General features: G+C 38.9%; 1 protein-coding gene across 2 annotated transcripts in view; it reads left to right on the top strand.

The window, feature by feature from the left end:
* The window catches only part of SLC12A2 (solute carrier family 12 member 2), a 137854-nt gene that overhangs the window by 58015 nt on the left and 65970 nt on the right, over positions 1-13869 (top strand). For both annotated transcript variants that reach the window (XM_056537297.1, XM_056537298.1), the window contains 5 exons: positions 1235-1310; positions 2374-2469; positions 9450-9589; positions 12072-12182; positions 13653-13761. In XM_056537297.1, coding sequence (XP_056393272.1) covers positions 1235-1310; positions 2374-2469; positions 9450-9589; positions 12072-12182; positions 13653-13761 — 532 coding nt within the window. The remainder of the gene's footprint in view (positions 1-1234; positions 1311-2373; positions 2470-9449; positions 9590-12071; positions 12183-13652; positions 13762-13869) is intronic.

The raw sequence follows: 13869 nt of genomic DNA, 5'->3' as shown, positions 1-13869 counted from the left end.
AGCATTGTATCTTGAGACCATAACTTTATGGATAAATAGCAACTGGTTCCAAAGTGTCTACAATGTCAACCCAAAACAAGTTTGAAAAAATAACGAATAAAGAAAATTGACAAGATAAAGAATACAGATAAAGCAATTCCTTACATAAAAAAGTGAAAAATAGCTGCTAGAAGATATAAATCACTTTATACATAGAGGACAGATGCTTCTTTATGACCCTTCACAGTACACAGTGTAGCAGAGAAAAAGTGCTGCTGCCCTCACCTGATGTGCACAGGAGCTGCTATTCCTGGCACAGGTAAAGAGCAGTACCACACTATACTGTAGGGAGGCGCTACTAGACAGCAAATCAGTGCATACACCAGTAAAAGATCCACTTTGATTGATCTGGTCAAATCTTTCAGCCATTTACTTGAGCCATGGATCTGGACAGTTGTTAGCATTATATATTGAATATGGTTTTGAGTAAGAATGGTCCATGAAAGATCATTGTATGTTGAAAATATTGTAACCTGTGGTCATTATAACTTAAAGGGGTATTCCGGGCAAAAACATCTTATCCCCTATCGAAAGGATAGGGGCCCCCGTGATCTCCCTGCAGCAGCCCACATTCTATGCTTAGCTGCTTCTGCAGTTTCGGAAACCGCCAGGCTTCAGAGACGGGGACGTGATGTCACGCCACCCCCCCTCCATTCATGTCTATGGGAGGGGGCTGGAGGCCGTTATGCCTCCTCCCATTGAAATGAATGGAGGGGGCGTGGCGTGATGTTACGTCCCCGTCTCGGAAGCCCAAAGATTTCAGAAACTGCAGAAGCAGCTACGCATAGAATGCGGGCTGCTGCAGGGAGATCGCGGGGGGTCCCAGCAGGGGGTCCCAGCAGGGGGCCCCCCGCGATCAGACATCTTATCACCTATCCTTTCGATAGGGGATAAGATGTTTTTGCCTGGAGTACCCCTTTAAGGGATCACTTTGTACACTCAAAAATTGACCAAACTCAATGGACCAGCATAGGTATGCATCGACATACCATTCTGTCAATATCTTGACACATAGTCTGATAGTAGGCTACCTATCAGCTGTAAATGTAGCCTTAGTTTGGGGTCTAAAGTGAAATGATGTCATAAAATTGGACAAAGTCTGTAGAAAATTGTACAGCCCAATTAAGATGATTATGGAATAAGTTTGTTGGGTTTGTGTTTTTTGTCATATGTTGTTTTTATGCTTAAATCCTAGGTACGATGCATGCTAAATATTTGGGGAGTGATGCTATTCATCCGGTTGTCATGGATTGTCGGCCATGCTGGAATTGGTAAAAAAAAAAAATTCAATTTATGTGTTTGCTGTAAGGGATAATTTCCTGCTTTTAGATGGAACATTTTTTTTCTAATAATAAGACATAAATGTATGTCACAGCATGAGAGTATATGATTTGCTTTAGTGGCGCAGAAGATAGTCAGATCTGAAGACTAATGTATACTCTGCCTGTGAAATTCCAGACAAGTAAGAGAGATGTAAAAGTAATTTTCGCTGAAGTGTCAGAGGCAGCTTTTGATGTTTTCCCCTGAGCTCGGAGACTATCTTAGTAATACGACAGATACTTAGTTCACATGCCATTCAGCTATATTTCCTTGTTTCATGCTTGAAGTGGACAATTTTCATAACTTGTATAAATCTGTCTTTTTAGCCAAGTTCTGCAAACACAAGCAAGCTTCTTTTTTTTTTCTCTACCTTTCACATAGTAATATGTGACAAAATCAAAATAAATGCTAGGAATATAATGCTGTAAATTGTGAAAGTCAATAAAAAAAATGTTCTGTTTATGTTGCCTAAAAATGTCAATAGTGATGAGTTCAGCAGAGATAATTTGCTTGGTTCCTTTCTATGCAAAAATATAATTCTAAAAGACTATTTTGGAGCCTTATAGGTGTTATGTCAGCACAACTATTTTTCATATACCCATATTTACTTTTCTGCTACTCATTGAACACAGTCATTATAGAACACATTTATTATATAATGCTCTGAGATTTTTTTAAGCTTATATAGTGCAGGATAGGAGACTTTAGAGAATAATGTTGAGGCTCTTGTTTATACCTATTTTAGGTGACGTGCCATTTATGGGTTGTCTGCTCTTTTCCCCTCTGATGTGGCTCTCTAAATGCAGCCCACATATCCCATTTTGACCCTGGCTTTGCAGGGGGAGTGGAGTCTCATCACTGCACTTGCTCTGAGTCCTAAATTTGTATATTTTTGGATATAAAAAGTTATATAAAAAGTTTTTGTTGACGACAGGCACACTTTAAATATACAAACATTTGGTTTTGAATAATTGGGCAATTAAATGTATAAAAGTTTTTTCTTTATTTTCCCAGGCTTAACTATTGTTGTCATTGGCATGGCTACTGTGGTGACGACTATCACTGGATTGTCTACTTCGGCCATTGCTACAAATGGATTTGTGAGAGGAGGTAAATATGTTTATTGTGACCTTGTGCTGCTGATACTTTGTCTCCAAAGGGCAAGATGAATTTTGTTTTGGCTTAATTGATTATCAACAGTAATCTTGTCCTCTGCGTCGGCTTTTAACATGGTCATCTAAAACTGACATTAACCCCTCAACGACTCAGGACATAAGTGTACATCCTGGTACTTAACGCACGAAGACATACATTTATGTCTTGTACATGACATAAGCACCGGAGTGGTGCTCATCATACACTGCAGGTCCCGACTGCTACCAGCCAGGGAACCGCCGGTAATGGCGGACATGAGCGATCGCACTGATGTCCACCATTAACCCCTGATCACTGCAAAGCAGGCATATGAATGGATGATCGGATGCCCACGGCTCGGCCGCGGTGGGATCTGATCATCCAACATTGCAGCCGGAGGTCCCCTCACCTGCTCCCTGCTGTCGTCCCGGGGTTGTCTTCTCTGGTCTGCCTCCAGGAGTTACATTTTACAGGGTGTACACACCAGGTGTATTTGTCTCAGTAGTAGTCCATTCCAGCTCTGGAAATTATATATAACATTTACAGAAATCACAGCTTGTGTTCTGGCTCAGTTTAGTCGATATCATATTTTGTGACTCTTTGTACCTGTTATGCTATCACAGTCAGGATGGCCTCATACATTATATATTTGTATCTTAAGAATAGCTTATCTCAGCAGCATTTGAGACTTCCTACATTGTGAAAAGCACTTACCCTGACTAGAGTAATACAGTTAACTTTCTTCTAAATTTACGACTGCATTATACATCAACCTATAAGAAATACATTTCACGTTTAATACATTTTTTTTATAATTAAAAATAATTTTTAAAATGTATATAAATTTTTCGATTGTCTTGGAATTTCAGCTGATTTAGTCCTTACAGTGTCCAAGCACAATGGTTACGGATGTAGTATTGTCATGGATGGTCACAGATGATGAATTTTGTGAGCTTCCCTATGGACGGGTGTGCCCATGTTTATATAAATAAATATATATATACACACTCCACAAAGAAGGGTTCTCTGGTGTCAGGACTTGTGTGCCTTGACATGCAGAGATACTAAGTACTGCATTTGTTTTGCCATTCTAACCTTGCTTTATGGAATGGTGCTATCTATAGTTTTTTTTTTTTTTCAAATGTTTCTTTCACTTGTTTATAAATTATCATTTCTGCAATAATGGGGAAAAATATCAAAACTTGTGTAAAGGAAGAGGGGTACAGTTTTCCATAGCAACCAATCAGATTGCTTCTTTCTTTAATAAAGATGCTGTTTTAAAAAAAAAAAAAAAGAGAGAAGCAATCTGGTTGCTATTGGCAACGGCACCACAGTTACTTTGTGTTACTGTAGCTGGAAAAATTCTTCTGAAAAACCTCTAACAATTTGTTTCCTTGCATTCTCCGTAATTCTGACATAACCACATGTGATATTTGTGGATACCGCGAGCTAGACATTGATAATCGTTTCCAGCAATAGAAATTGCTGCCAGAAAAGCCTTTGTGTGAAGCTGTTTATTTCCTTGCAAGCAGAAGTATGAATCTTGTGTAAATCTTGGCTGTGTGTATTCATGAGAGAAGCGTGGCTGACATTATAAAAATGTCAATTATTGTTGTTTGGATTAATTTCTTATGTTTTGCTCACTTTATCACATTGATATTTAGTTGTCCTCCTTCTATCACATTACATTTTACTACCCCCTGAGCACAAGTGTCTAGTTAGTTTGTGACTGCTGCAAAATATTTTTAAGCAAAAACATTCTTTATTTGTGAAAATACAATGAAAGGGCAAACAATGTAATATTATAGTTCAATTATTCATTTGAAAATGGACCAATAAGCCCATATACAATAAAACCTATTTAAGTAGACCACCTCCTTATCAGAATTGCTGGGTCAGATTTTCAGCTCCTCCAGATAGAACTACTGGCCACCTGTTTTTGGAGGCCTGTTCTAGATCACTTTTCAACATCATCAGGATTCAATAGAGTTAAATTGATCCTTATAAATAGGCCATCAATATCAGACCATACCCAGCAACCCCACTGAGCAATTGATTGAAGGAAGGAGCTGTGCTGCTCTATAGAAAGCTGTCGCCTCTTTGTTGTTTGCCACAAGTTTCATCCATACATCTTGTAGTGGCTGTGCTCTGTACTGCCGCTCAGTTGAGCTACAATGCCTTGCTCTGCGTCTACGCACTGAAAGAAGCAATGGCTGTTAACATAGAAGAAGCCAGAGCACTGCAGCTGATCGCTGGAGGTTTCAGGTGTGAACCCCCACTAATCTGAATATTAATGTCCCAGAAAACCAAGCATATATATTTGCCCAGGAGGGGAAAAATTAAAAAAGGAGCACACACTTGCCTTCCTCACTCCCACGGTCATTAGACCACTAGTACTTCTACAATGAATCCATAAGCAGGTTAACCCAACGTCACTAAGGCTTCATTCGCACTGCTCTTCTAATATGTATGTCAGATGTAAGCTGTCAATCAATTGCATACATCTGCCTTCCACACCCTTTTTTTTTCGGAAAGGGCAGATAAATATTCTTTGCTATACAGCTAAAGACATCCTGGCCAAAATGGCACCTGCCTGTACCTGCCTGCTGCATTGACCTAGACTGTGGTGGGCTTCTATTTCAAGTGTCATTACCGTCTTATCCAACTGAACCCAGCAACATATATGGTATTTTATATTTTTATTTTTCACGTTTACTAAAGCTGTCCAAAATAAACTGGATGAATGAAGCATATCCTTTTCTTTATTTCTTTAAATGTTCCTTAAAGGGGTACTCCGCTGGAAATATGAGATTTTAGATTGCGGTTGTCCCGCCGTTGGGGACCTCAGGTCTCTGCTGCAGCACACTGTCATTTGATGCACAGAGGGAACTCTGCTCCATGCCCGATGACTTGCGATGCATTCCGCTATGCCCCCCCATTCACGTCTTTAGGAGGAGGCATGACGGCTATGTACTAGCAGTCATGCCTCCTCCCATAGATATGGATGGAGTGGCGTGACGTCACGAACGTGGAAGCTGCAGGCTTCTGTGTTGTGGACGCTGCTGCTGCTAACCAGATCACGGGGAACCCCGCGATCTAACATCTTATCCCCTATCATTTGGATAGGGGATAAGATGTTACCAACCTAGTACCCCTTTAAGGTTACATTTACACAGGATCTGCTGCATTTTTTTCCTGCATATTTTGTAAAGCTGATTTTGCTACCCATTGAAGTTAAAGGGTAGCGAAATCGCCTGCAAAAATATAAAGCAGATCCTGTACTTGTGAACATACCCTAAAAGTGAATTAACACCTACAGTATCCTGATTTAATGCTGCAGATTTCAATGTAGACTAAATAGCTGAACACAGCTTCAAATTCTTTGCATCAAATATGCCCAGGATACTGTACGTGTGAATACATCCTAAGGGTATGTTCACACGTATGGGATCTGCTGCATATTTTCTGCAGCTTATTTTGCTACCCATTGAAGTTAATGGGTAGCGCAATCAACTGCGTAAAACATGCAGCAGATCGTGTACACGTGAACGTACCCTAAGGGTGTATTCACACATACAGTATTCTACGCAGATTTGATGCGCAGGATTTCAAGCTGTGTTCAGTTTACATTTAAATCTGCAGCAGAAAATCCTGCGCATCAAATCTGCGCGTCAAATCTGAACATAATACTCTACGTGTGAATAGACCATAAAGGGGTATTCCAGTCTCCTAAAGCAATGACATAGTCAGTTTGTGCTTGTTTGGAGTCCAGCCTCTTGGACTTCTACAAATCCTAAAAAAGCAGACCCTTCACTGGTTTAATACTTCATCATTTTTCATTGCACAGTGGCACTTCTGGCTGTGCAGGAAACTAGCTGACCCCATCACTTTTTGAGATGGCAACACCCCTTAAAAGTTTGGGAAAAGTTGGGCTAAAGAAATATTGGTAGTACACAACACTTCCAGGCCCTTCCACTCCCCATCTAGTCTTCTTTTTAAGTGCAGAAACTAAATGTGTTTCTCCTTTAAATTTTCAGCAGTCAGTAATTTATCAACAAATGTAAACCACAAAAAGCAGATTACACAAATGCTGTACAAACATTCCTTACAGCTCTTTTCCTAAAATAATATGCTTTACAACTGAGCTTATGTTACTATTTAGTGCTCGGTGAGCCCTAAAGCGCATGCTGCTTTAGAAGGAAATATTCAAAAATAACAATACAAATTCCATCAGTTTTCTTACTTGATAATGGCATGAGAAGGGAAGTAATAAGGTAACAATGTACCCACATTTTATCCTTTTATTTTACTCTGTTTTTGCTTGATTCTGTAGATCTTCCAGCTAGTGAAAAAAAATGCAATGGTGAACTACACTAACTTGTCTTTGACAAGCCCCTAAAATGCCCCTGTCATAATGCAAAACTCTTGACACATCGTAGAGACACGTCAAAAGTTTTGATCAGTCAAAATATGAGTGTTCAGACCTCACTGATGTCTTGCTATTGCTAGGGAAGTGCACGATAGAGTGCTTCACTCCCTGACTTGCTGTGATCTCAGTCTAGGAGACTGCTCCTTTATGACTCTATAGAGCCTATCTTCTGCATCGATTTGGGGAATAAAGCTTTATTTATGGTATATATAATGACAGGGCTGCTGTATGAACACATTTACAGTCATGGCCGTAAATGTTGGCACCCCTGAAATTTTTCAAGAAATTTTTTTCTCACAGAAAAAGATTGCAGTAACACATGTTTTGCTATACTCTTGCTTATTCCCTTTGTGTGTGTATTGGAACTAAACCAAAAAAGGGAGAAAAAAAGCAAATTGGACAGAATGTCACACCAAACTCCAAAAATGGGCTGGACAAAATTATTGGCACCCTTTCTAAATTGTGGAAAAATAAGATTGTTTCAAGCGTGTGATGCTCCTTTAAACTCACCTGGGGCAAGTAACAGGTTTGGGCAATATAAAAATCACACCTGAATGCTGATAAAAAGGAGAGAAGTTCACTTAGTCTTTGCATTGTGTGTCTGTGTGTGCGCCACACTAAGCATGGACAACAAAGAGAGAACTGTCTGAGGACTTGAAAACCAAAATTGTGGAAAAATATCAACAATCTCAAGGTTACAAGTCCATCTCCAGAGATCTAGATTTGCCTTTGTCCACAGTGCGCAGCATTATCAAGTTTGCAACCCATGGCACTGTAGCTAATCTCCCTGGGCGTGGACGGAAGAGAAAAATTGATGAAAGGTGTCAACGCAGGATAGTCCAGATGGTGAATAAGCAGCCCCAAACAAGTTCCAAAGATATTCAAGGCTCAGAGAGCGTCAGTGCGAACTGTAGACATTTAAAAGAAATGAAACGCTATGACAGGAGACCCAGGAGGACCCCACTGCTGACACAGAGACATAGAAAAGCAAGACTACATTTTGCCAAAATGAACTTGAGTAAGCTAAAATCCTTCTTAGAAAACGTCTTGTGGACAGATGAGACCACGATAGAGCTTTTTGGTAAAGCACATCATTCTACTGTTTACCGAAAACAGAATGAGGCCTACCAAGAAAATAACACAGTACCTACACTGAAATATGGTGGAGGTTCAATTATGTTTTGGGGTTGTTTTGCTGCCTCTGGGTCCCTTGAATGTGTGCAAGGCATCATGAAATCTGAGGATTACCAACGGATTTTGGGTTGCACTGTACAGCCCAGTTTCAGGAAAGCTGGGTTTGCGTCCAAGATCTTGGGTCTTCCAGCAGGACAATGACCCCAAACATGTTAAAAAGCACCCAGAAATGGATGGCAACAAAGCGCTGGAGAGTTCTGAAGTAACCAGCAATGAGTCAAGATCTAAATTCCATTGAACAACTGTGGAGAGATCTTTAAATTGCTATAGGTAGCGACTAATTTCAGTTATTTTTTCCAAAGGGTGTGCAACAAAATATTAAGTTAAGGGCGTCAATAATTTTGTCCAGCCCTTTTTTGGAGTTTGGTGTGACATTATGTCCAATTAGCTTTTTTTCCCTCCCTTTTTTTGCTTTAATTCCAATGCACACAAAGGGAATAAACATGTGTATAGCAAAACATGTGTTACTGCAATCCTTTTCTGTGAGAAATAAATTATTTTCTCGAAAAATGTTAGTGGTGCCAACATTTACGACCATGACTGTACATGTAAGGGCATGTTCACACAAAAACCACACCACTTAAAAAAAAATAAAAATTTTTTGTTTATTTAAATGAGAGATGGAGAATCACATTAAAAAAGAAGTGACATGTCACCTTTTTCATCTCTCACATTAAAGCTTCCATTGAAATCATGACCACTGATGGTTTTCAACATTATTTCCCAGCACATATAATGCCTTGGTTGCCTAGCTGTGCCATCAGTGAAGGATAGAGACCAGGCCAAGGCAATATTGCTGGCTTGGAATAAGTCACTTATTAAGGTGCTAGCAGCAATTCATGAAATCAACTTTCAGTAGGGAGAAGATAATGCAATTTACTTGGTCTCTATTGTGCCATCATCTGGTGGATCTCCGTTCACAGGCCACTGCTGGTATTGCGCATCTGAAACGCTGTAAAAAATCTTTGCCAAAGTTGTGCCGTTTAATAGGAATGTTCTGGTGTTGACAGATATTTCTTCTAGTGGTCAGACCAGCTTTTCACATGACAATCAATTAAACAACTGCCAATTTTTCCATGTACCCCTGTTTTTCCCCCACTTAGTATCTTGAAGGAAATAATAAAAAGAGAATGATCCAATCCAAGAAGTGTTTTCTGTCTGTTACCAGCTTGCAACAAATTGTTAGAATTTAGCCAAAAACTGAATACCAGTGCCCATCTTTCTGCTATGGTCAATGAATTCTCATATTTTGGATGCAAAATGATTTAATATACATTCCAATTTTAATGTTATTTCACTGCTTGTTTGTAATAATGTTCTTTTACATTTTTAGGAGGTGCGTACTACCTAATTTCCCGAAGTTTGGGACCTGAATTCGGAGGTGCAATTGGGCTAATTTTTGCATTTGCCAATGCTGTAGCAGTTTCCATGTATGTTGTAGGCTTTGCTGAAACTGTTGTGGAATTACTACAGGTATTTAATATTGTACTTATATACAATATATGAATATTTCCTCTACTTTTGGTAACTTTATTGGTGCATTATAGTTGAATAGTTTATTGAAAATATTCAAACATAACCAAATATGTGGAAAAGACTATCATCAACAGATACAAGAGGCACTTAGAGGTCAACTGCATTAATATTACTGGTACATAGTAAAAAAAGATTAACTGCAAAATAAGTCTAAACGCACTGGTGCTCTGAGTGGTCTCTCTTTGTTACAGTGTGGTGGTTAATGCATTAGCACTTATGCTATGTATCCTTAAATATTCATACAATTCTTCTGTGTGAAAACTTCCAAATGCCTCTTGTATCTGTTGCTGATATAGATTCTTGCACATAATTATATATTTTTTTCAATAAAATAACCCCAGCAAACATCTTTAGGATAAATTAGAATAGAGATTGGGAATCTGGCCCTCACATCCAGCATCTGTGTCTGACCTAACAAATACTCTTCTGGGTGGATGGGCAAAAATGTCCCACAGGCAAACTGTAAAATCTTGTAGAAAGTCTTCCCAGAAGAGTAGAAGCTGGTATAATTGCTAAGGGGACCAGTTTTTCAGTTTTTGCACTTTTCTTTTTTTCCTCCTTACATTTAAAAAATCATAACACTTTCAATTTTCCACCTAAAAATCCATATGATGGCTTATTTTTTGCACCACCATTTCTACTTTGTAATGACATCAGTCATTTTACCCAAAAATCTACAGGGAAACAGGAAAAAAAAAACATTGTGCGACAAAATCGAAAAAATAAAATGCCATTTTGTAACTTTTGGGAGCTTCTGTTTCTACACAGTACATTTTTCGGTAAAAATTACACCTTATCTTTATTCTGTAGGTCCATACGATTAAAATGATACCCTACTTATATAGGTTTGATTTTGTCGTACTTCTGGAAAAAATCATAATTACATGCAGGGAAATTCATACGTTAAAAAATGTCCTCTTCTGTCCCCTATAACTATTTTAATTTTTCTGCGTATTGGGTGGTATGACGGCAAATGTTTGTGCGCCATTATCTGAAGTTTTTATCGGTACCATGTTTGTTTTGATCTGACTTTTTGGTCGCTTTTTATTAATTTTTTTTATGGTGTAAAAAGTGACCAAAAATACACTATTTCGGACTTTGGGCTTTTTACGTGTACGCCATTGCCCGTGCGGTTTAATAAACTGTATTTTTATGGTTCGGACATTTACGCACGCGGCGATACCACATATGTTTATATGTATTTTCATTTACATCGTTTTTTTTTTTTTTATGGGAAAATGGGGGTGATTCAGGTTTTTATTATGGAAGGGGTTATTAACACTAATGTTCACTTTTTTTCTTATGTTCACTTTTTTTTTTGCAATGTTATAGCTCCCATAGGGGACTATAACATTGCACACACTGATTTCCTACACTGATCACCGCCATGCAAAAACATGGTGTTGATCAGTGTTATCGCTGCTCAACTGCTCCTGCCTGGACCTCGGGCACGTAGCAGTCATTTGGCAATCGGACGTGCAGGAGGCAGGTATGGACCCTCCTCATGTCCTGCAAGCTGTTCGGGATGCCGCGATTTCACCGCGGTGGTTCCGAACAGCACCACTGAGCTGCCGGGAAGCTTTCACTTCAGATGTAGCTTTGATCGCCTCATCTGAAGGGTTAATACCGGCATCAATGCGATCTGTGATGTCGGGTGTTAGCCGCGGGTCCCGGCCGTTGATGGCCGCTGGGGCTGACCCGATATGACGCGGAGTCACTGCGTGACCCAGTGTTATATCGCAGGTGCAGGACATAAATATGCATCCTATGTCGTTAAGGAGTTAAGGTGTAATGTGTAGGTGTCCCAATAAGCATAGATATTTTTCATATCACATATACACATTTGTCAATACCTTATAGTATTATAGCATACTTTAACAACTCTTTAAGTTGCATTTTTCCTCATTTTAGTATGCTAAACAGTAAGACTGTGACTTCAATTTGGTTTAGCATAGCTGAGAGCGTATTTGTCTTAGACGTTATCCATAAAGTCATTTTTCCAATACCCTTCTAAAGAGTTAGTCAAGTTTTCCTGCACCTCTTTCTACAAACATAAGTGCCAGGCACAAGGGAAGTGTGCTCGAAGAAGATTCTGAACACAGAGCAATGATGTTGTCATCGGCTCCACTCACTGGCTGTGCTCCAAGAATGTGATTTAATAGGAATGCTATACAAATCAAGTATACCTAGAACTTCAGTGTATTTTCTTCTCTTAGATACACTACATGACTGTTTTATGCTGAATGCATGCAGACAATATTCTGTATACTGTCTATGTTGTCACTAAGTGAACCTGGTCAGGCATAGAACAGTGTAGTCTAATGAGCCGGTATGGCAACTGTCTTGGATGAAGTTGTTATATAATGTTTGCTATATATGTTTATATGGACTATGAATAATCTGTTACTCTTTTATGTAGGAAAACAACGCTATAATGGTGGATGAATTGAATGACATCCGAATCATAGGTGCAATTACGATTGTTCTGCTGCTGGGTATCTCTGTGGCAGGAATGGAGTGGGAAGCAAAAGTAAGTTAATAATGGATCGCTAAAGCAGATTGTCAATATTGTACATGTTTGGTCATAGGTTGTCCAGTTCTTTAACCCCTTATCAACCAAGGACGTAAATGTACGTCCTGGTGCGGTTGTACTTAGCGCACCAGGACGTACATTTACGTCCTGTTCATTACCTTGAGCATCGGACTGATGCTCGGGGTCATAAGCGGCTGGTCCTGGCTGCTGATCGCAGCCAGGGACCCGCCGGTAATGGCTAACATCCGCGATCGTGCGGATGTCTGCCATTAACCCTCCAATACTGAGATCAACACAGATCACTGCATCTGCGGGAGTGCAGTCAGAAATATGGATGATCAGATCGCCTGCAATGCTGCCGCAGGGATTTGAACATCCATCCGCCGCCTTCTACGAATCTTCTGCTCTGGTCTGAGATCGAGCAGACCAGAGCAGAAGATGACAGATAACACTGATCAGTGCTTTGCCCTATCTATAGCACTGAACAGTATTAGCAATCAAAGGGTTGCTGTAAATAGTCTTCTATGGGGACTATTAAAGTGTAAAAATAGTAAAAAAAAAAATAATAATAATAAATACATTTTGAAAAATCCCCTCCCCAATAAAAATGTAAAATGTCCTTTTTTCTTTATAAACAAATTTGGCATCGCTGCGTGCGTATAATGTTATTGATCCCGTATGGTGAACGTAAAAAAAAAGTGCAGAATTGCTGCGTTTTTGTCACATTTTATAAAAAAAAAATTATAAAAATAAAAAGTACAGATCACGGAGCAAACAATAAGCCCTCATACAGCTGCTTATATGGAAAAATGAAAAAGTTATAGGTCGTCAAAATAGATTGATTTAAAACATACTAATTTGGTTAAAAAGTTAGCGATTTTTTTTTTTTTAAGCGCAACAATAATAGAAAAGTATGTAATTATGGGTATCAATTTAATCGTATTGACCCACAGAATACAGAACACATGTCCATTTTACCGTAAATTGCATGGCGTGAAAACGAAACCTTCCAAACGAAACCTTTTTAATTTTCCCACACAAATAGTATTTTTTGGGTTGCGCCATACACTTTATGGTAAAATTAGTGATGTAATTACAAAGGACAGCTGGTCGCGCAAAAAAAGCACTCATACTAGTCTGGATATAAATATAAAAGAGTTACGATTTTTTGAATATGAGGAGGAAAAAATGTAAATGGTAAAATAAAATTGGCCCGGTCCTTAAGGTCAAAATGGGCTTGGCCCTTAAGGAGTTAAAAATAAATAAAATAAAAATAGCAGAGCAATACAGTTGGAGTATTCCCCAATATAAACTTAAAGTATGCCACTTTATACCCATGAAGTGGTGTCTGCCTTCGCTTTCCTATACAAAAAAGTATGCCCTAATGGAATCCAATCGATAATTCCTGTTTGCTACATCCCCATATTGTTTAATAATAATATAGTTACATTATTTTTGTTTTTACAGGCCCAGATCGTGCTGTTAGTGATTTTATTACTTGCGATAGTTGACTTCTTTATAGGAGCCTTTATTCCCATGGAAGACAAGAAGTCCAAGGGATTCTTTAGTTATAAAGGTATTTGTTGTTAAACAAAGAGCTACAAAAATTAGTTACATTTGTTGCTCTAGTTGCCTCAGATTCGGTTCATAGAAATAGATGTAAAAGCAGCTTGTATAATAAAGG

The sequence above is a fragment of the Hyla sarda genome, chromosome 1 (assembly GCF_029499605.1).
Source record: "Hyla sarda isolate aHylSar1 chromosome 1, aHylSar1.hap1, whole genome shotgun sequence".
In the NCBI taxonomy this organism is placed as follows: Eukaryota; Metazoa; Chordata; class Amphibia; order Anura; family Hylidae; genus Hyla; species Hyla sarda.
The sequence above is the reverse complement of the archived record's forward strand: the minus strand, read 5'-3'. Positions and strand labels throughout refer to the sequence as shown.